General features: G+C 42.5%; 1 protein-coding gene across 24 annotated transcripts in view; it reads left to right on the top strand.

The window, feature by feature from the left end:
- Positions 1-24,610, top strand: part of CELF2 (CUGBP Elav-like family member 2) — a 453,132-nt gene that overhangs the window by 378,275 nt on the left and 50,247 nt on the right. For all 24 annotated transcript variants that reach the window (XM_040413246.1, XM_040413282.1, XM_040413263.1 and 21 more), the window contains 2 exons: positions 4,514-4,672; positions 6,865-6,928. In XM_040413246.1, the coding sequence (XP_040269180.1) occupies positions 4,514-4,672; positions 6,865-6,928 (223 nt within the window). The remainder of the gene's footprint in view (positions 1-4,513; positions 4,673-6,864; positions 6,929-24,610) is intronic.

The following is a 24,610-nucleotide window of genomic DNA, read 5'->3' as shown; positions in this document are numbered from 1 at the left end:
CTCAGCCCACTAAAGCTTGATTGATCTTCTTTCTGATCTTCTTTGATGTCTGGCAGTGTAAATTGGAGATTCTAGAGTGTAGGAGACAGGGGGAAAAGACATCCCCAATTTTCATAAAAAAAGTTCTTTAATCTTTCATGCCAAAAGTAGCAGTAGGTCAGTACATAGTCAAGGAAGGGAAGCTGTGGAGAAAAATGAAGACGGGTTACAATTTTCTCATAGCACATATATATGAAAGAGATTGTTAAACTGTACAGAGATTATATTCCACCCTGCCACGATTTAGAGTAATGGTGTGTACTGGGGTATCCAGTAACTTATGTAAGGCCCATGTCAGACCTACAGCCCAAGTAAATTAAATTTGGAATTGCAGACCCCAGAAAGCAAGTTCATGCCTAGAACCTCACAAAAAGCACAATATGTTGGGAAAGCCTCCTCTCTCTCTGCAAAACACTTTAGATGCTGCAGTCTCTATTTGGGAAGCAGACGACTACAAACAGAGTAGATATAACTGCAATGTAATCAGTGACTGATAGTGCTGCATCATTGGGTCACATAAGAGACCCAGCAATGCTGCTAAGAAGGTACAGATGGGCTGCAGTTGGCAAGCATGAGCAGAAGTTGCATGTGGGCCAGTGATACGTTTGTTCCACCCCTGCTTAGGTCAGATTAGCTAACTGCATAGGTTTGTATCTGCTATAGAAACAAAAGTGTGATGACAAATTATTTTTGTTAGACAAAGCCATTTTTGTAAGCTATTGTATTTCTTATTTACATATAAATGTGAATGGAAAGTATCATTAGATGCTTTTACATTACTAGGAGACCACGATTTGATGGTGATGTGTACCTACATAGGTTCTATGATACATATAATACTAACTGCTGACATTTAAGGTACTATTTCTGCCACGCATTCAGTTCTAACAACTGAACTAACATAATTGTTCTCACATTAGTGGACAGTTTTTCCATAGGACCCATTAGTGTATCACTGTGTACATGTCAATAACACAACTGGTATAGATATAGCCCATGTCAGACATGATGGCACTTGGAAAACAATGTCCAGTAAGAAACAATGGAGAAGCGAGAGCTTTGATTTCCACTGTTAACCATCTATGTTCATGCAATGTGCCAAAAATGGTATCTTATAGGGGTTATCCCACAAATTATACATTTCATCTATCCACAGGATGTGTTAAGCTTTGATCATTGGGACCCCAACCAATTACAGAGTCCTCTGTTCTTCCAATGTGTATGAGCACATTGAGGAGCTTGTATGGTGTGGCACGCTCAATTCCAAATCCACAGAGCTGGTAGAAACAGCCTAGGGTGATAAATGTTGTTTGTGGGGAAAACTACTTTAAGTCTATAATCCCATGCCAACAATTTTTTTGTTTTTATGACCTGTTAATCAAAAAGCCAAGTTAGATGGGAATGAGGCTACTGTTACCTCTCCTTTGGCCAAGAGCAAGGGGCTCCTAATTCCTGTTTTTGAATATAGAGTAGGATTAGCACTGACCATTGGTTTCCACATTCAGTATATAAATGGCACACTGATTTTCCATTCAAAATCCATGGGACTGATGGAAACATATATGAAGGAGAATATTAGTTACAATGTGCTGACAATGCGGGATTATCCCATTTATCTTTATATAGGGCATTGGCACATGCTTATCTGACTTTCTGGCTGAGAATGAGGGTTTTGGGCCTCTTGTTTAGAGGATCACAGAGGTTGGCCCCCACCTAACTTGGCATTCATTATAATTTATCATCATTTTGTTAACACAAACTAAATAAAAATACAGTATCCCAGTTTAGAAGCTATAAAGGACATGCTGTCATATTTAATGGACCTATTCCATTCAATGGTAGAACACTTTTTAATGTCATTCCATTTATGATAATGGCATCTGCTTTTGAAATTCACAAACCTATGAAATGTGGAGCAGGCAGAAAAGAATGAATATATAAGGTATACACATGAAGAAATTGTTTTCATGTATTCATTGAGAGGGAGCTGCCAGAAATGGGATGTCAGGTTATAGTCAAGATATCTAGGCAAACTCCTTTGTATTTTTATTCCATGTATTTGTGGTCATTTATTTTGCTTCTTTCTAAAACAGCCTCAACTGCCTGTTACCAAACCATAAGATAAACCTCTTTTATACCTGATTGTACTCCATAATTACTGCTGTTTATGTCAGGCGGCATACAGAATAGATAATTCATATGAAATCCTTCCCTGGTATAAACGCATTGATTCTTTGGCTCAAATTATCCTCCAAGTGACAGGTCTCTAATCGGAAAGATTTATTTATTTTCTGAACCTGTTAGTTGTATTTATATTGATCAGCCTCATAATATTACAGTGGTAAAATGCCTATAGTAAATTCTAACAGAATACATATAGAGAGACATAGACACAATGAGCGTCTGTGTACCTGTGTAACATTATGGTCTAAAAATGCTTTGTTTATGGACCAGAAGTTCAGAATGATGACCTTTTGTAAGTAATGCCATTAAAGACCACTAGAAATGAGCGAATAATAGAAAATTTAGATTCGGCTGATTCGCCGAATTTTACAAATTACTTTGTCACAAAGCGCATTTTTTTGTAAGTAGTGGGTGCAATGACAGGGGCATTGTCAGCCCCTGTCATTGTACCCCTCAGATGCCGCGTTCATACATGATCGCAGCATCTGAATGTAAAAACAATGTCAAATTAACAATAATAAAAAAATTTAATCAAACTCACTGCCTCCATTTGCTCCCGACGGCCGCCTGCCGCCATCTTGCTTGACGATCTGGAGCGAAATCTCGCGCGGGGCGAGATTACGTCATCACACTGGCCGCATTGTGATGTTTATACGTCACCACGCACGGTATTTTGGCCAAGATCTTTAATCGAGATGGAGGCTGGTGCCCGTCACGAGAAAATGGAGGAGGTAAGTTTGAATTTTGGGTTTTTTACACTATTTCAGGTTAAATCAATTTGCTAACACGAAGCACAAGGAAATTCGGCTTCGAGGCTAATTGAATTTATCCTGAAATTCGGATCGAATTACACTTCGTGGGATTTGATTCGCTCATCTCTAAAGACCACATAAGAAGAATTCCTATAACTCGCTTTTTAAGAGTCTAACCCCACCTTTTCTAACCCCGAGTCTAACCCCGCGTTTTAAGAGTCTAACCCCACCTAACTGGGTAGGATGAGGCAGTATGTATTCAATACCTAGTGGTTGGAGTCTTCAAATGGAATCTGTCACAAAAAGGCAGCATATTATAAAGCAGGAGGAGCTGACCAGATTGGAGTATACCGTAGCTTTATGTGAAGAGATTCCGTAAAACATGTAATTTATTAATTTAAACTTTTCCTTATTCAGGGTTTTGAATTCAAGGAGGGGGTCCTAACAATGATAGTACTGATAGGACCGGCTCATTGACTTCAAAGCTCCGAATGAGTATGAATTCAAATAAAATACAATTTTTACTGAATATTTTCCCACAAAATGATATCTCCTTCTGATCGATTACTCCTGCTCTTTAACATGCTGCCTGCAGCTCAAACATCATGGTTAATATGACACGCTCCCTTTAAAGTAAACACTAAATATAGAAAATTTACAAAAATAACACTTCTCTCTGTTTCCTTTGATCCTATTTTGTCTCATATTGCAATAAATTAAAGTAAGAAACAAAATGTCTGTATGACTCAGGAGAGCAGCCAAGTCTTCCTCCTCCTCCTCCTCCTCCTCACCCATCTGCATCTGGTTATAAGACAACTGGAGGCAGCAGGAGCCTCCCCCCTCTGCCCTGTCTACATTAGGACAAAAGATTGTTATGTCCCTCCCCATTGGTCATGCCCCCTGTCTGCTTTTTTTCAGCCAAATTTGGAACTTATCAGCAGATTAACCCTGAGTGTTCTGCAGGATTACTACAAGGCTGTTTCAGAAACATGCGATAAGATTGCAGACTGACAAATAGTGAAGACAATATTATCTATCGTTTAATTTATCACTTATTTCTAGGTTTGTGTTCTTTGAAGGCACTTTAAATTCTGATTCTACCATACCATGATTTTAGGATCTATTTTGATCATAATCATCATCATTAATAACGTTACCTTTTTTAATTAAATATGCACAAGTGAATAAGGTACAGAACAAACATCACGTGTTTTAAGATTACATGAGATGATAATTGGCAATTAGGTGAATTTTCTAGGTGGTAGATCCAGCTTGCAATATTATTCTGATGCTACGTGATTCAGAGATAGGCCTTTTAGTTAACACAAGTCATGTCATAGGGATGACTTACCACGGGACCTCTAATCATGCTGTACATACTAAGGTACTTCTACAAGATACCCAGCACTAAGAAGTGTTTAAATGTAATCATGTGGACTCCAGTAAGTAACCTAAGCTACATGCAGAAAAGTGGTGATCATGAAATCAATGATGTATTAGTTGTTATATCCATTTTGTTGTGGTCTGTCCTATTTCAGGGGTGTTCTTCACCAATAGTGGTGAAATTTGCTGATACACAGAAAGACAAGGAACAGAGGCGTCTACAGCAACAGTTAGCACAACAAATGCAACAGCTTAATACTGCCACATGGGGGAACCTTACTGGACTCGGAGGACTTACACCACAGTATTTAGCAGTAAGTAATTGCATAGATGTCAATAATAGGACCAATACTGTCTAAAACATATTGTATTTGTACACTGATATTTCCTGGGTACTTTTGGAGCTAATATTATTAGTATGAGATAGGCCAGCACTTACAGAAAAAAATAACATTTATGGGGTCATTTATCAAACTGGTGTAACATAGAACTGACTTAGTTGCCCATAGCAACCTATCAGATTCCACCTTTGATTTTAACATCTCCTTTGGAGAATGAAAGGTGGAATCTGATTGGTGGCTATGGGCAACTAAGCCAGTTCTACGCTACACCAGTTTGATAAATGACTCCATTCATTTTATTAGGACATCTTCGAACACGTTTATGTGACACATGACCGGTATATATGGCCATATTCACAGGGAGGCACAGCGCACCTGTGAGCCTCTCCCTAGGCCAGTGACATCATGTTCACTGGTGACATGATCAGTTTGCAGCTCAGTCCTATTCAAGTGTAGGGGCCTGGGCTGCAGCTATACGATGATCGATGTGCTTAGTAAGCACCATTACCTCTTCAAACAGCTGATCAATGGAGCGCTAGGAAATGGACCCCCATCAATCAGAGAATAGGCCATCAATATCAAAATCCTGAAAAATCCTTTTAAATTACATGTATTAAAAAAATTCCCTCCTAACCACTGGTGTCCACTGAATTGAATGCCACTGCATGTAGACATTGCAGCAGCGCTCAACAATACTGTGGCCGTGTTCTTCTGTGCCAGTATGTTACATAGCCACAGCACAGGTTGTCCCATATACCTACAGTCTGGAAGGCACTGGTAGACTATGTACAGGATTGAGCTTTGCTGCAGTGTCTACATCCAGTAGCACTCAGTTCTGTGGGCAAGGCAGGAAATGAGTTTTTAATACATCTAGTAAAAAAAAATGATCAACCCCTTTAATGTGTAGGGGATGCTCATACACTGGCTGAAAAAATATGATGCTGATTTCAAGGGAAATATACACACTTATTGCCACGTAAACACATGCAAAATACCCTCCAGAAAGCACACCGACATATATGGAGAGTATTTTATGCTCTCCCATTGACTGAGGGACAAAACGCAACGTGAAACACTTCAACAAATGACCTGTCCCTTCTGTTGTTCATATATTTTTACACTGTTTTATGTGGCCCTATTTGCCGCTCTAAACAATAGGAAGCTGTTTTCAAGTGTTGTTTAAGCATTTTATGCATTAAAATACTCTACATGTTTAGCTGTGTAAACATACCATTATAATTCATTTAAAAAAAGGAGATTATTGTTCTTAATCAAATTTTTTATATTTTTATTGCATTTGCAACAATCCCATTAGTAGGTCAGGAATGTACATATTAGTTGTCCTCTACTTTGCAACATACAAGGTGCAGAGGTTAGAAAGGAAAAATTATCTGTCGAAGGCAAGTTTTGTGCCTACGTGTGACTCTTAACGAAGAAGCACCCCCTGACTTTCCACCAGCTTATAATTACCCTGCAGTACTCCACATAAGAAGGGATGAAAAATGATAACAGCGGGATAACATGTATGCGCAACAACTAGTTTTCTGCAACACTGACATTTAATGAGTAATTAGTTTCCAACTCAAGGGGCCTTCAGGTTTATTAGTGCAAATCATAGTTAATGCTTCTTCGGGATTCACATAAGAGCGTTATAAATGTCTATGGCTAAAGCCTGATAACACATAATCATCTAAGGGCACGGTACGCCAGTATATACCTATTCAATGCGACAGAAGCTCAGATCTCAGTCTCGTACTGCGAGGAAGACGTTTTAGAAAGAGGACAAGAATTGAGAATAATCTTTAAAGATGAGTTATGGTAACTACATTACTACAGAGGGCTTTAATTAGTCGCGCTGTGTCGGTTAAAATGTATTTAACACCTGGCTGTTAAAAAGACTAAATTGATTAATTGTTTTTAAAGCAGTCATTCTATTGAGTCCCCTTAGTGCGTGTGCTTTTCTATGCAGAGATTAGACATTGATATAGATTTACAGCTCCGACCCTGGGGACAACCTGTCCATCCATGAGCAAAAAGTCTTTAAGCAACAGAATATATGAAAAGGGAGGCGAGAAAAAGCCCTGTGTGCAAAGGCGCATATCAAGCAGCCAATTTGTCTCATTGTGGATGCCTCATTGCTTGATTTCTTCTTCTTTTATGTACAGCTCCTGCAGCAAGCCACCTCCTCCAGTAACCTGGGCGCATTTAGTGGCATTCAGCAAATGGCTGGTAAGTGGAGAAAAAAAGCATTTAATTTTAGCCAATTATGCCCTATTTTCTTCAGCTCTTAAGTCCTTTTGCGCTAATGAAGCTCTGTTAAAAAGGGACACCCCTGCTTCGAGGTTGAACAAGTAGTTTATCCCGCATTAGTCACCCGCCATTTGTCCTAAGCAACCCATTGTAAAAGGCAGGAGAGCTTTTAGTCCCTGCAGCTGCATCATATTCTAATAATGGTGACGACAAAACAACCACAGGACCTAGCTTTAACTTCTATGGAGATTGCAATGTCCTGGCAACCCATTTAGTGACAACACACAGGCATTTGTACAGAAAGCGCTGAACGCTGGGATGAAAAATGTTCTGACCTTCTTTGGCAAAAGCTTAAATTACAGGCATCGAGTTGATATGGGATTAAAATCCATTTGAAACCACGCAGCGTGGACTGGTTGCAGAGGAAGCCCGAGACAACAAAATGACACAATAAACCTTCATTTTTCTTTCCTCATTTCCCTCCAAAATATAAAATGATCCTTTCGTTTCCAAAAAAAAATCAAAGCCGGCCTGTGTTTGAAAGGCTGTGAGTTGAAGAATTTCTCTGTAATGAGCTCTGCCTGTAGTAGCTGATGTGTAGTGATTAGTGAAAGGTCATTCCCACTGTGTGACCTTCCATGCTGATATTCTAACTTAACATGGAGCCGCAGAAGGCAGGACGTGCGGTAAATCAGAGCTTGGATGCCCATTATGCCTGCCGTGAAAAACGGCGAGAAAGCTTTCTCCTTGTTTGATGCAAAAGCAAAACTATTTGGAGCATTAATGTGGCTGTATTTTATTTTAATCACGACCCCCACAGCATCAATGAATGTGTAATCTGCACAAACAAGGACAAAACGTCCCTGTTTTTTTCCACCCTCTGCCGTTTTCTACAGTGCCGTGCCTACTTAACATGGGAGGCTGGGTCTAGCCTTTGTGTGTGTGGCGGGTTCTTTTGTCCTGGCTGTGCAGTACTGTTTTGCTATGCTATTATGCTTTGCATTTCACTAAATTGTCATTGCCCTAAAATAGCAAAATCTGACAATTGAGGTAAAATTGACAAGTGACTGACAAAGCTTTGAAATGTGGAAAAGCCATGATTTTCGCATAAAGGAATAAGCACATTCCACCCACATCCATAGAAGGGCTTTACATTTTAAAGCAATGCTTCAAATCACATTGATAGTATAATGTAAGGAGGGGGGCATAGTATGGCTTTAGTATATGTATGTCTCTATAACCCCTGATTTTAGCATCTCTAGGACCTCTGATTTTAATATCTGCATGATGCAGGACGATCAAAAGAAATTGGACAGAACACAAATCCATCGCAGTGAGGTCGATACTTAGAGCCAACAAAGTAGTGCCAAGTATCTGTTGTTGTAGGAGCTTGTTCTTCTCAGCATCAGGGTCGAGTCAGCGAATGGATTTGGCCGATACCTCTCAGACTCAGTTTACATTACACGGTTTTTAGGGTGTACTCTGGAAAGCCAGTTTATGTTCTAAACATGCCTATTGGGATCCATTAGTCGGAGCTGGAACTTTGGGTCATGGATGCATTCATTGGATGCCAAACAGCCAATTCCTCACACATAGGAGATAATGGAATCTGGAAACTGTTGAAAACCTCATAGCGTATCATTAAGCGGATGCCATTGTAGCCTATGGAGGATGGATGACATTTTTAGGCATCTGATTTTTCCAGCATATTGGTTAAATTATGGCCAAAAACACAATTTGAATAACCTCAGTCAGACAGCGTGCAACACCTATTGCATAAGTTATGTCCATGATGGTGATAATGGTCTTTAACAATGTTGAGATACATTACACTGCTTTAGTTGCTAGAAGGTACCAGATGACAATCTTCCTGGATTTTCCTGAGTTTTGTATGCTAAAAATATTTCAATAGAAATAAGGAACTCATACATAAATGTGCAAAAGAGTTTTTAAATATGTTGCTGGGTTTCTGCTGTTTCAAGGGTCCGAAATACTCCCCCTCAAAGTGATCTGGGAAACCGTTTGTTTATTGGGCTAGCCTTGAGCCTTAGGCAGGCTTGAGGCTAAAGTAAAAAAATTAAAAATAAATTTAAATTAAAATCACCTCCTTTCCCCATAATAAAACAAAAAATAAACAACAACAAATAAAGATCATTTGTTCTGCACATCTCAAAACACTTGAACTACTTAAATATAAATATATCACCATAAGGCTCCATTTATACATCCGTAATAATGGGTCCGCATCCGTTCCGCAGGTGCGGACCCATTCATTCTCTATGGGAACGGAATGGATGCGGAGAGCACACTATGTGCTCTCCGCATCCGTATTTCTGGAGCTCGCCCCCGATCTTCCGGTCTGCGGCTCCCGAAAAAAATAGAACAATAGGCATTTCTATGGGGGTACCGGCCGGGTGTATTGCGGATCCGCAATTTGAAGATCCGCAATGCACTACGGATGTGTGAATGGACCCTAATGGAAAAGAAATCTAAATGGCTGATTTACCTTTTTTTCGTTGCTTCTCCTCTCCAAAAAAAATCCAATAAAAAGTGTTTCAAAAGTCAAACACATATCAAAATGATATTAGTACAAACTACAAGTCACCTCTCAAAAAATGAGCCCTCACAAAAAAAAAGTTATGGAGATCAGAATATCATGAGACAAAGAATAATATTTTTCTTTTAAATATTAAATCATAAGAAAAACTCTAAAAATTTGGTATTGCTGTAATAATATTGACCTGGAGAATGAAAGTAACGGGTCAGTTTTACAGCATAGGGAATGCCGTAAAAGCAAAATCCATAAAAACCACGGTTAAATTGTGTTTTTTTCCAATTCCATCCCATTTGGATTTTTTTTCAGCTTCCCACTACATTGTATGCAATATTAAACTGTGCCATTAGAAATTTCAACTTGTCCCACAAAAAACAAGCCCCATACAGCTATGTAAATGGAAAAAATTTCAAAAGGTATGGGTCTAAGAAGTCAAGGTTAAAAGCAAAAATGGAAATTTACAGGACTGGAAAGAGATTATTTATCTGTCCCACTAATGTTTTGGGGATTATACAGTATAATGGAGATATCAGATTAGCATACAATAAAAACTATCATATTCATTTTATTTTCATACTGTAATTTCCTTCACTTGAATTGACTTAGTATAGATGGCACTGACCATAGTATAGATGGCACACAGCAGACTATATTTGCCACTAGTCAGAATTTAATTTCTGCATTCCATGATCCTAGTAAGTTAGTCTATTCATGTACGTCAAAGTGATTGTTCACTTTTGTGAACCTTTTCTACAGACCCTACAGCATGGCCGGACCTGCAGTGGTAATCATATTTACCCTGCCACTGGTTTCCGTCTCCATAGCCACCCTTCCGGGTCTCCAGGTTCTTCGTCCCCCCGTGACAACATATGGTCTGATGCCAGGTCATGTGACCACTGCAGCCAATGACTGTTCACAGCAGTGACATATCACCCATGCATCACATGACCCAGTGACATGACGCATGAGTGACACATAATCACTGTCATTGGCTGCAGCCATCAAACCGGATGTTGACGTGGCAAGACCTGGCATTTGTAGAGCCATCAAGGCAGTGATAGAGTCAGTACTCAGCGGTGGGGTAAATATGTTTACCACTGCAAGACCAGCCATGCTATAGGGTCTCTGGAAAATGTTTACAAATGTGAACAACCCCTTTAAAGGGAATCTGTCACCAGTTTTATGCTGCTAGTAGTAATGAAGGACCGGCACTCCCAAGTTGCTTTTTTGTGAATTATTCCTTTATCTGTGATGCGTTTCGGCACTTCCAGTGCCTTTGTCAAACACAAAGGCACTGGAAGTGCTGAAACGCGTCACAGATAAAGTGACAATAAAGGAATAATTCACAAAAAAAGCAACTTGGGAGTGCCGGTCCTTCATTACTACTATTCCCTGGGACACCAACCCTAGGACTGTGCACCCACACGCTACTACACAGTGCCGACTGATCTACACGATATACCAGTTTTATACTGCTAGGTTCTAACAGCTCCAGCGCATGTCAATGAGTCCCCATATTCATGAATAGGGAAAGCCAGGAGCTCATGAATATTTGGACTCTTAAGCATGTGCTGGAGTTGCTCAGTACATGATTTTAGCAAAACTCCTGGGTCTGTCAAGGGAAGTGGCCCATCATTTTGATAAGGGCATCTGTCCCTTAGTTAGGACACCATAAAACTGGTGGCATATTCCCTTTAAGTGCAAGATATCACATGTACCGTAACTATGTTATAATTCACATGTTCATCAACCAGCATAGCTGATCTATAGCCATCCAGGGTAAGAGGCTGCTTCTTTAAATGTGCGTGACTGTTTTCTAATGGGAGTTTCCTGTCGGAAACTAGAGTTTATCACTTGAGGGTTTCTCATCTGTGCGTTTTATTGTTTTCTAGATTCTAACTTCAGTTCCAATAAGACTTTCAATATTTTTACTGGTACAAGTCTCTCCCCACAGATATTCTGTGATCAGTTGGTACAGCAACTCATTATTGCACTGGCATCTTTGAGTAATCTAAACCTGCTGTCTGACAATGAAAATTGGCCTGGAGATGTAAAGATCACTGAATTATTTTCTCATCTTAACACCTGCTGGCTGTTGATTTTTTTCCCCCTTTCATATTTACTTTTTATCCAATATATGAGTAAAGAGAGGCCAAAAGCCCAAGAATTCTGAAAGCAGGCTTATATATAAATATATATATAAATATAATATATTCTGAACCAAAAATACATTTATAGGTAACCCATAAATGCCACAGTGCTTTTTCTAGCCTTTGTAAGTAACCTTGTAAGCTTACATTTATATTAATCATATACATTTCTACAAGCATCTTCATGTGTGTACCAAAAATCACAATAGCGGAGATTATATTTTTATATTGTTTCTATATTTTAATTAGTTTAATGTGTCCAGTTTTAGACTTAGACTACATTGGATGTTCCAAACATTCAGAAACTCTTGCAAATATATTTATTTGGTTAAAAAAGACATAGACAACTAGATTGGCAGTATTACTTAAAAAGAAATAATGCACAGATATATTTTACACCATGAAATGCCAGGCAAAAACTATTATATCTCATATACAAAGCTGAGTGTATGTGTGTGTGTGAGTGTGTGTGTGTATGTCCGCTAAAGGAATCCGCATCGTCGCATTTACAATCACGAAATTTGGCACACAGGTACATCAGGTGTTCGGGAAGGTTTTTCTCAGCTCTCTAGGACGTACCGTTCCAGAGATATTCCCAAAAATTGCATTAGCCAATAGAAGCTTTGTCACATGACCATTATCAGCCAATAGAAGCTCGCAGGTCCTTCAGTCTCCACATCACAGTTTTACTCCAGGTTTCCTACAGCCATTTATCTTCACTGCTGTAGGAGAGCTTTAAAGGAAATCTGTCACAAGGATAATTGCTATTGAAGTAAAGCCATGGCCTAATAGCACTTAGTACCTTATTTCCAGATGTGCCTTTGTTCCAGCAATAGATGTTTTTATCCTCTGAAAATCCAGTTTATTCGGTATGCAAATGAGCCAGTAAGGTGCCCAGAGGGGCATCACTCTTGCAGGAAGGAGCCCAGGCACGCCCCCTGCCACAATGTATCCACTGTCAAAAGACTTAAAACCACGCCCCCAGGTCTCGCTAAGCCATGCCAAGATCTGGTTAGGCCACGCCCCCTCCCACTCCTCAGCTGACAGGTATTGAAAAAATGAAGGTAAAAATCAACTTCTGTCAGCTGCAGGGGTGGGAGGGAGGGTGACTTTCTCCCTGCAGCTTACACTCAGACAGCACAGTGCTGCTGTCTTAGAGTGAGCTGTTCATGGACATGCCATCAATTCAGTTAGGCCACGCCCTATCCCACTCCTCAGCCGACAGATTGAAAAAATGAAGTAAAAAATCAACTTCTAGGTCCCATTAAGCCACACCCAGATCTGGTTAGACCATGCCCCCTCCCACTCCTGAGACAACGGGGATTGAAAAAATGAAGATAAAAATCAACTTCTGTTAGCTGCAGGGGTGGGAGGGAGGGTGACTTTCTCCCTGCAGCTCACACTCAGACAGAACACTACTGCTGTATAATAGTGAGCTGTTCAAAAGGACACCCCCCCCCCCCCCCCCCCCCCCCGATCCGGTTAGGCCACGGCCCCTCCCACTCTTCAGCCGACAGATTGAAAAAATGAAGTTAAAAATCAACTTCTGATCCCACTAAGCCACGCCCTGATCTAGTTAGGCCACACCCTCTCCTCTCCTCAGCCGACAGGGATTGAAAAAATTTAGGTAAAAATCTACTTCTGTCAGCTCCAGAGGTGGGAGGCAGGGTGACTTTCTCCCTGCATCTTACACTCAGACAGTACGGTGCTGCTGTCTTAGAGTGAGCTGTTCAAAAGGACACCCCCCGATCCAGTAAAGGGGACACTGTTAAGGTGGCGGACCCCTGTGGAGGTCACAGTCAAGGGGGTGGTATACTGTGAAAGTCACTGTTAAAGGGGAAGGCTGCTGTAAAGGTCAAAGTTAAGGGGGTAGGCTGCTGTGGAGGTCCAATTTTAAGAGACGGGGCACTGTGGGGGGGCAGTTTTAAGGGGTGGGGGGCTGTGGAGGTTACTGTTTTGGGGGCAGGGTCACTGTTATAGTGGATAGTGTTGATATCTTTTAGCGACACACACAAACATTAAATAAAATAGATTAAATATACCCGAGCGAAGCCAGGTGCTTCAGCTAGTAGTATAATATATATCAAAAGTCATCATCATAACATCTTATACTATGGAGCTAGCAGATATTAATGGCAGTGTAGAGATCACTGGAAAGGTGCTGGCAAGGCAATTTATCACTCATCCATATGCTGGTGAAGAGCCCATTGTGGCCATCTTAATTGAAGAAACCCTGAGAAATCACATTCACGGTGACGTCCGTCCGGGCGCAGTGACGTCATCACTGACTGCCTTTTTTTTAACTGCCATTTCAGGAAAAATTGATTTGTGGTAAATCTATTTTTTCCTGAAATTCAGATAGAAGTCAATTCATTTCACTTCCATTCACTCAACACTAATGATAAGGCTGTAGACTGCACTGTCTAGGTGGAATGTGTAATGAGCAATGTACATATTTCTGTTAAGTCTACAGACTTTCCATGAACCCATATACCACTTGACAGGAGGCTCTCAGCTGAGCACTTCTGCCTCCCCATTTTAGAAATGGAGGGATCATCACCCAGGCCCCAACCGATTAAAACTGATTACTAGGGCATATCAGAAGTTTGTTAAAGGGGTTGTACCATCACAGACATTGGAGGCATATAGCTAGGATATGCCTCCTATGTCTGATAGGTGCAGGTTACACCTATACTTAGAATGGAGCCAGCAAAGTCCCAGAGGGCGCACCACACATCTTCGGCCGCCTTATATTCAATCCTATGGGAGCACCGAAAATAGCAGAATGACATGCTCTGCTATTTTCAGAAGTACCATTGAAATGAATAGGAGGCGCACTGCACATCCACTGCTCCATTCACTTCTATAGGGCTGATGGAAATAGCCAAGATAGCACTTGATCCCATAGGAAAGTATGTAGGGCGACTGAACATGCGTGGTGCGCCCTCTCGGATTTTGCCAGCTTTGTTCTAAGTATAGGTTCAGGTCCTAGAAGTGGGACCTGTACCTTTCAAACTTTGGGGACATATCCCCTTTAAAATGGTTTGTATCAAAAAATATATTATCCACGCTAGTGCATATTGGGTTAGGCCTTATGAAACTTTGTGTAGCAATGTATAGCCAGGTGTTGTCAGAGGTATCCTCTGCTAGAAGATTTGTTTCTGGGGGAAAATGCCTTCTAAAAGACTGTGCCACATTTTTTCTTTCTGTTGGATTCTATATGAAAACTACACAGTGACCCAGATTTACTGATGTATCTGCACCTAGAATGTGTCTGCAAAGTGCTGAAAATTGGTGCATCTGGGCTTTTACTGTGTTTTCTAAATCATCCGAAAAGGGATAGGCTTAGTAGGAAGGGTTCCTGGCTTCACAGGAAAGGAAGAGTGTCCTAAGATTCCCCATGAGGTGCCAAAATTGGGCGACAATTCTGATGTAAGCTTCTGTCCTAAAGTAAGCTACCAATAGTTGGTAAAAATTTTGACAAAAGTGTCCAACTCTGCAGCACAGTTATCATCCCGCCTTAGGCACAATGATAAATCTGGTGCAGGACTAGACAGTGTCTCCAAGTTTATGCCTATAGGTTTAGCAAATCTGCCCCGATGTGGCATATGAAGTGGGAGGCATGCAAAGATGCAGTACAAATTGAGCTCATGTACCATATGTCCATGTGCATGAGGCCTAATGCTCTGTTTAGATTGAGGTTTATTAATTAAATGAAGAATCTCTCAATGTGAGCTCAAAGTGTGATCACCTGTAGTATGTGATGTACATGAGTGAATATACAGGGCCCGGTGTGAGGAGGTAGCAAGCCAGGGCCCGGTTTCACTAATGTGTCTGAGCCACAAAAAAAGGATAAAAACCCTAGATGCGCCAATTTTTTTAAAGATTTTTGCAGCAGATACATTGGTAAGTCCCTAGACTAATGTGTTCTTGTGAATGTGCCCATGTTGATTTCTCCATAAACAGGATCATCATTGCAGCCATATAGACTCTTTTATCGTTCCTGCTTCATACCTGCTCCAGTCTAGCTGTCAGCAGCAGCATTTTAGCATGATATGGTATATATTACACACTGAGCGGTCCTTGCACTCACATTATGTAGCCAATTCTCCTGCTACTCCTATGTCTTGTTGGCTTGCCATTGTGTTACCTCCCAAGTGAAATGGGAGGCATCCATTGCCCATTACCATAATTCTATAAAACCATTACTTTCCTCGCTGTAATAAGCGTCTACTATTATAAAATCTGCCCACGATCTATCCGAATAAAAATAATTCAGATGTCAGCACTTACTGGTCACCATTGCTAGTCGATCTGACCGCAATTCCCACTGCTGTCAACAGTTGTTAACAGCAGAAAAAAAGCAACATCTGCTTTGCTCCACGTATAGGAGACGGCAGAGTGCAGCGCTTGCCTGATGTTTTATTTAACACCTGTTGTGCTGTTTGCTTCAGGTTTGCAGCTGGGAGACTTTGATAATAAATTGCAAGTAGTTTATTTAAAGTCTGACTTGCAGGTGAACGTAGATTAACAAGGGCAGTACATGACTCTTGGCGCTATGGCATCCTCCGCACATTATTCCCCCAGCTGTGAACATTTCTATCACTTATGTCAAATAATTGATGGCAAGGACTGTAAATAAACAACATCATAGAAAATCATTTATTATGACAATTTTACGCAATTGAAACATTAAATTATTTTCATGAGACTATTTATTACAAAAAAAAAATAATTCTGTGCTGAAGATCTGAGCGCTGGTGCTGCATAGTAAAAAGCAATACCATCCTGAAGAATTCACCTAAGAGTATAAAGATTAGGGTCTTTCCTGGACGTAAAGATTCCAATTTTTAACCCTTTAAGGACAGTTCCAGTTTTTGAACCCTTTGGTTTAAAGAGGACCTATCACCTCTCATCATGACATGTCTGTTTTAGAAATGACTTGCATTCCCCTTGTAACAATTCTAGAGCATCTATTCTTACGGCTCTGTGTTCTGGAATTCCTGTACTATTCCTGCTAGAAGTTACAAATGAATTGCTGGTAATCTGCATTGAAGGTCCAATGGGTCTTACCAGCGTGTCCCCACACAGTCTGACGCTATTCAAATCTCCCCCTTGTCCTCATGATTCTGTTTCACCATTTGGAATCATGCAGCAATTGGAACACCAAAGGGAAGTGCAGGGGCGCCTGCGCAGTCACTGAGTCCCAAGCAAAACTACTGCTCTTGCTTGGCTAATTGGAGCAGCCGTGCAGCCAGAAATTGTCAGGGCTGAGCTAAATAAATCAGTTTGCTCATATCTATGATAGATGATGGATGGATAGATAGATGTTAACCCAGCGGTCCGTGCCGACACTGCTGCCCCTAACCACGGGCAAGGGCGCTGGGTTCCCTCTTTCCCTGCCTCCATGTGCCGTGCTGACAAGCACAGGCAGCAGATAGATTATATATGGTATCTGTCTTCCATGCCAGAGTTTCCTTCCTGCTGGAGACTTGCCATGGTGTTTGAGCTTGCGTGGGTGTGTCTCTCTCCACCTATGAGACAACCCATACACGCCCTCTGTCTCACCAGCCTATGGCTGGATAGCAGCAAGTGTTTAAAGGTGCTTCCTACCACAGGAAGATGCTTGAGCAACCTCATGGTTTTAGCTTGTCTTTCTCCAAGTTCTAAGGTGTCTCTCTTGTCTGCTTTGCTGTGTATCGGACCTTGCTTATTGAACTCCTGGACTTTGCCTGTTTGCCGCCTGCCTCTGACCTTGGACTTCGTTTATGGACTTTGTTTACCGCCTACCTCTAACTTCGCTTACTGACTTCGATTGATTGCCGCATGTCCAGACCCGGAACCTCCTGGCCATGCAAGTCCCCTTGGTGCTTGCACCGAGTACTCTGACCCCCTGGTCAGCTGCCACTGACTTGGGGACTGCTCTGGAGTAGCCCCGGGCAACTACCCTAACGGCCCAGGCCTATCCTCACCATCAGAGACTCTAGTGAAGACCAGGTAGTGGCTTAGTTACTCCTCTCCAGAGTATACCCAGTCAGTAGCGCAGTGGGTCCACACCCGCTTGCATAACAGTTAGCTCAGGCCATGGATCACGTTGATCAAAACCCACCAAGCCTCACCGAACTGTGGCAGGAGTTGGCTCAGGAGGGAGAATGTCAGGTTCAGATTCTGTCCTATCTGCGCAATGTGAACATGCGCCTTAATGACCTGTCGCCCACCAACCTTGCACCTCCAGCTCCCGCTGCAGCGGCTAACCCGGCACAAGCTCCGTCGACACCCTATGTGCCATGTTCTAGTCCTCGTTTGTCAGCCCCACCAAGTTTTGATGGAGACCCTAAACAGTGCAGGGGATTCATTAATCAGTGCATTCTGAATCTACAGGCCTTCCTAGATTCTTTCCGTACAGTGTTTGACGAGCCAGGACGCACCACCTCAGCTGCGTTTTTCTATACTGTGGTTGCGCCAAGGAAGTCAGTCCATGGGCCAGTATGCAGTCCAGTTACGGACACTGGCCTCTGGATTGGGCTGGAATAATGAGGCTTTAGTGACCGCCTTTTTGGAGGCTCTCTCCTGGAAAATTAAGGATTAACTGGCCGGTTGGGATGTTTCCTCTACCATGGATGACCTAATTTTCCCTGGCCACCCGGATTGATCTGCGCTTCCAGGAGCATGCTAAGGAGGTAGCACTTGAGAGTAGACCATATCATCCAGCATCTTCAGTCCCTCAGCCTTCTACGTCTGCGGCTGCGCCACAACCCTTGCAGGGTGACCGAGTCAGGTTGACTGAGCAAGAACGTGGTCACCATCGTACAAGGGGGCTTTGCTTCTATTGTGGCGGTGCTGGTCATCTTCTCTGTTCCTGTCCTCTGAAGCTGGGAAAACTCTTGAGCATAGGGTCTGTTGGGGAGGCGACCCTAGGTGAAGACAATTCCTCTCCTCCTCTGACTCTGTCAGTAACCTTGTCGCTAGGCGATGTTCGATTTACGGAGCCGGTGCTTCTGGATTCCGGATCAGCAGGGAATTTCCTGCAACAATGCCTAGTGGATCGTCATCAGATACCTGTTCGACGCCTAAAGAATCCTCTGATGGTATCGTCCGTCGATGGAAAGGCTCTATCTACATACAGTTCATCACGGACCCTGTAAAATTACAGGTGGGAGCGCTTCATTCTGAAGAGATTTCGTTCCTGGTCTTCTCAAGTCTGTCTCATCCTCTCCTCCTGGGACTTCCGTGGCTTTGTGTTCATGAACCTGTCCTTGACTGGAGGTCCGGAGAGGTGCTTCGTTGGGGACAGTCCTGTCTTGGGAAGTGTCTTTCTTCTTTTCAGCCAGCTCGGTCACCTGGGGTTCAACCCAATCTCCAGGGTTTGCCAGCAGCCTATCATGCTTATGCGGATGTCTTTGGCAAGAAGTACGCTGAGACGCTACCTCCTCGCAAGCCGTATGACTAGATTTCAGGCTCCTCACCTCCTCGGGGATGCATCTATCCCCTTTCACCAGCAGAGACTCAATCCATGTCTGAGTATATCAAGGAGAACCTCGACAGAGGATTTATTTGCAAATCTTCCTCTCCGGCTTTGTGAAGAAGAAAGATGGCTCACTATGTCCATGCATTGACTACAGGGGTCTTAACAAGATAACCGTAAAACATAAGTACCTTCTTCCCCTAATTCCTGAATTGTTTTATCGCCTCAGGGGAGCTAAAGTTTTCTCCAAATTACACCTACGTGGGGCCAACAACCTGATCAGGATTCGCCAGGGGGATGAGTGGAAGACCGCCTTCAACACCCGCGATGGTCACTATGAATACCTGGTAATGCCCTTTGGACTAAGCAATGCCCCTGCAGTGTTCCAGGAATTTGTTAACGATATCTTCAGAGACTTGCTATATTCCTTTGTTGTGGTGTACCTAGCTGATATCCTTGTTTTTTCTTCACATTTGGCTACTCACCAGAAGCAGGTTCATCTGGTCCTTCAAAGGCTGAGAGAAAATCATCTGTACGTCAAGTTCGAGAAATGTTCCTTTGAGCAGTCCTCTCTGCCATTCCTAGGATACATAATATCCAATACTGGTCTGCAGATGGATCCTGAGAAGCTGTCAGCGATTTCAAAGTGGCCTCGTCCTTCAGGCTTAAAAGCAATCCAACGGTTCCTGGGATTTGCCAACTACTATCGCCAGTTTGTGCCGTACTTCTCGCGTTCTTGACTACTCCCATCTACGCCTTGAACCGTAAGGTACCCAATCCTAAGAATTGTACAGCTGAGGCAGAATCAGCCTTCCAAGCCTTGAAGCAGGCCTTTTCTGCGGCTCCGGTTCTCCATTGCCCTGATGCTAACAAGCAATTCTACTTGGGGGTGGATGCATCACCTCTTGGAGCTGGGGCGCTGCTTTCACAAAAAGCTTCCTCCGGTAAGATAGTAACCTGTGGTTTCTTTTCCAGGGCCTTCTCTGCTCCTGAGCGCAACTATTCGATTGGGGACAGGGAGTTATTGGCCATCAAAATGGCACTGGAGGAATGGTGTTACCTTCTAGACGGAGCATCTCATCCTGTGGTGATCTACGCTGACCACACAAAGACTGAATCCCTGTCAAGCTAGATGGTCCTTATTCTTTGCCTGCTTTGATTTCGTTCTTCATTTCCGTGCCACAGAGAAGAATATCAAAGCAGATGCTTTTATGCAACTGATCGGGAGGAGGAGCCTCAACACATCATTGATCCCGCAAAAATTTCTGTTTGTCCTGTCAATTTGTCTGAGATTCCGCCCGGAAAGACTTTTCTTGCGCAGAACCTCAGGAAGCAAGTTCTAGTCTGGGGTCATTCCTCAAAAATTGCAGGTCATGCCGGACAATGAAAGACTTTCAAATTCTTTGCTCAATGGTACTGGTGGCCACCCATGCGGCAAGACATCCAAGAGTTTGTTGCTGCCTGTCCGTCATGTGCGCAGTATAAAACCTCCAAGCAGCGTCCAGGGGGTCTCTTACTTCCTCTTCCTGATCCTGAAGCTCCATGGCAACAGATAGTCATGGATTTTATTACTGATCTACCCTTGTCCTCTGGGTGTTCTGTGATCTGGGTTGTGGTAGATAGTTTTTCCAAAATGGTGCACTTCGTCCCTCTGCCTGGTCTTCCTTCTGCTCCTCAGCTGGCAATTTTTTTTTATTGAGCACATTTTTCGCCTCCATGGTTTTCCCAACCGTCCAGGACCAGGCCTGAGGAGAGTGGGCGTAAGGGGGGGTACTGTTAGCCCAGCGGTCCGTGCCGGCGCTGCTGCCCCTAACCACGGGCAAGTGCGCCGGACTCTGTTTGAACTTGCATAGGTGTGTCTCTCTCAACCTATGAAGCAGCACATACACGCCCTCTGTCTCACCAGCCTATGGCTGGATAGCAGCAAGTATTTAAAGGTTCTTCCGACCACAGGAAGATTCCTGAGCAACCTCATGGTTTTAGCTTGTCTCTCTCCAAGTTCTAAGGTGTCTCTCTTTTCTGCTTTGCTGTGTATCGGACCTTGCTTATTGAACTCCTGGACTTTGCCTGTTTGCCGCCTGCCCCTGACCTCGGATCTCGTTTATGGACTTTGTTTGTTTACCGCCTGCCTCTGACCTCGGACTTCGCTTACTGACTTCGATTGATTGCCGCCTGTCCAGACCCGGAACCTCCTGGCCACGCAAGTCCCCTCGGTGCTTGCACCGAGTACTCTGACCCCCTGGTCAGCTGCCACTGACTCGGGGACTGCTCTGGAGTAGCCCCTGGCAATTACCCTAACGGCCCAAGCCTATCTTCACCATCAGAGGCTCTAGTGAAGACCAGGTAGTGGCTTTGTTACGCCCCTCCAGAGTATACCCAGTCAGTAGCGCAGTGGGTCCACACTCGCTTGCATAACAATAGATAGATAATAGATATGGGATAGATAGATAGATAGATAGATAGATATAGGTGATAGATCAGATAAATTCTACAATTTTCAAAATAGCTACGGAAAAATCTAAACTGCCCTGTGATTGGCTGCCAAAACATGTCAGTTGCATCCTAGAGTATTTGCTTTTGGCAATACCTCTTCCTTTATTGCCCATTCTAAATTCTATAGATAAGGCCTAATGAGGCTGACCTCATTTTATGTGGTATATTACCAGTTGCCCTGTGTCATGTATTAATTAGAATATTTCTTCCAGTGATATTCACTGACATTTCCATCCAGAATAATTACTAACAATGAAACAAGCAGGACATTGTTCACACAGCAGCTTATTCTGCTCTGAAATAGAACAACTAATGTGTAATTAATCTTATCGCTTACGCTCTGTATTGGCCATTTTACATTATTATATCGTGTATTGAGGCTCTGTATGAAGAATTATTCTTGCTTGTCATGTTTACCACACATCAGGGGGAAATGCATGTTAATGTAATGATGTAAAATAATCCATTGCTTGTCATTTCTCGTGGAGATTGCACAGAACGTTTTATAGCCAGCAATACATTATTAGGAGTAGATTGTTCCTGCATGGTAGATGTTATCACATACACAGTATCCTGAATACAAATGATTGTCTTCTAAATCATCACCAGATTTACCCAACATGCTGACCCTAATCTTATTTATTGTAACAGTAAATCTGCTTTATAGTAATCAGTAATAACTAATGTGGATCTAAAATGCTGCATTGTGACATTCTGAGACGTAGTAAATGTCAGTCCGGGTGTTGGGATTCACACATTCATTTTACATTTTTGCTTGATAGATAGACAGGCAGATAGATAAGAGGATAAGAGATAGATAGATATTGGATGGGTAAACAATGGATAAGCAGATAGATATGTCCATAGGTGGGCCTATGCTTGACAAAGGCCTCATTGTGCTGGGCTGAAATGTTGCAGGGGAATAAACCGGGTCCACCACCCTTTTTTCACAGTATTTTGGAGTGCTGCCTTGTCTTTCTAAATTATTGGATATTCAGCGAACCCGTGTCCCAGGGTCCCTGAGGGATTGCATCCACATCTCCACTGACTGTTCTGCAGTTTTTCTTATTTTTAGATAGATAGATATGAGATAGATAGAGAATGTAAAGAAGCTAAAGAAAACAACTACCGCGCACATTAGGGTTCTTAGATACATGCAGAGAAGAATAGTCCAGGTGATAATTGCTTTCTAGTGTGCATGAGCATGTCTGGAAGGGGCATCCTCTGACATTGAGCAGACGCAGATCGCACTTGTAAATAGGCCCTTATTTTCACAGAGCGGCATCTGTGGCTGCACAGACACACCAACATTTTTCAGTGAATGCGCTAATAGGCCTTGTGAGAATGTTTTTATAACCACCCATCTGTCAATTTTTAACAGGCCTGATTGGCAAGCGCTCATAACAACTGACATCTGTTCATGCTTATTGATATGCAGATTTATGGTAATGATTATGAACAATAAGACAGAAAATACCTAAGGTGAATGTCACATTTTTTCTTGCTAGCCCTAAAGAAAATAAACCTGTAAATTAATAAATCTCATTATTTAATCTATTGGAAAATATATGCTGTCGGCACAAGATCAGACGCTATATTGAAATGAATTCTTTTTTTTTTTTTTTATAATTTTTATTAAATACACCATTATATTTCCATGATAAAGCAATTATTATTCCTTACCCAACACCCTCCCTGGCCCCCCACCCCCCAAAAAAGTAAAGGAATAGATTCTAGCTTCGAAAATGTATGACACTGTGAAAAAGGAAAAATCTAGTATGGAAATTCAAATATGCAAATATCAAGGCAAAAACAGAATGACTACCTAAAGGGATTCTCCGGGCTTTTACTATTAATTACCTATTCTCAGGATAGGTCATCAATATCAGATCGGCAGGGGTCCGACGCCCAGCTGTATGAGGAGAAGGCGCACGCAGTGTTATTATTAATGCTCGCTTGCGATGATCTCTTCAATTCTCGGCCTGTGTAAAGGGCCCTTAAAGGGGTTGTCTAAGATCTATAATGCCACCCCACCCGGGCCCCTCACACAGGTTATACTTACCTCACTTCTAATGCTGGCACAGTCGTCGCTGCATTTCCCTGTGGTGGAGGGGAGGGAAGCAGCCAATAGCAGGCCACGTCGGGAATGAGTCTCCCTAGCATCGCGGGAGATGCAGCGGCGGCTGTGCCAGTATAAGAAGCGATGCGGGTGCCGGGGAGCAAGGTAAGTACAGCCTCTGTGAGGGGCCCGGGCCTATGGTAGGGCATTATAGATTTTGGATAACCCCTTTAAGGCTCACTTCACATTTTTCTAATCCTGGATGGACAAGCCCTTTAAGGTCTACCTGAAAACCAGTGTAAGTTAGCAAGAGTAAACGTGCATTGAGATAACTTGTAGGGGAATCTGTTGTGAGGGGTTATACTTCAGGAAGGTGATTCCTAGACAGAAACATGTGCCATTTATCAGTTATTTTACTGAATATTCCTTTATTCTCTGGAATGAGATGTAGTAATTATGTCAGTTGTGCAAAGGGTGGAGCATATTGATTTAACTCATCAAACCCTCAACCTATTACACAGCGATGTACAGAGATTGTCATCACTCAACGTCCCCATTAGGGATCACAATCTAATAAGTATGTCTTTGGAGTGTTGGAGGAAACCTGCACAAACACCGGGAGAACTCCTTGCAGATGTTTTCCTCGGTTGGAGTCAACACCAGCTCTACAACAGTACTAACCACTGAGCATGTACCACTATTCACATTGGCAGCATGGCTTCTCTTTTAGGCAGAATTCACAGTTGCGTTGTGATTCCAGCAAGCTGTTCCATTAGCCTTTTCCAGGATAAATGCTACCTGTAAGCCATTCAAAAAGTGCCACATGCAGCAGTATTTGCCGTGCCAAACTGTGTCCCATTATAGTCAATGGGGCTCCAGTGGTAAGTGGTTGTATCCGGCAGTGCCAGATATGGTGAGCTCGGGTAGCCTGATCCTCTGT

The sequence above is a fragment of the Bufo bufo genome, chromosome 1, assembly GCF_905171765.1.
Source record: "Bufo bufo chromosome 1, aBufBuf1.1, whole genome shotgun sequence".
In the NCBI taxonomy this organism is placed as follows: Eukaryota; Metazoa; Chordata; class Amphibia; order Anura; family Bufonidae; genus Bufo; species Bufo bufo.
This window is presented reverse-complemented; position numbering and strand designations above follow the sequence as displayed.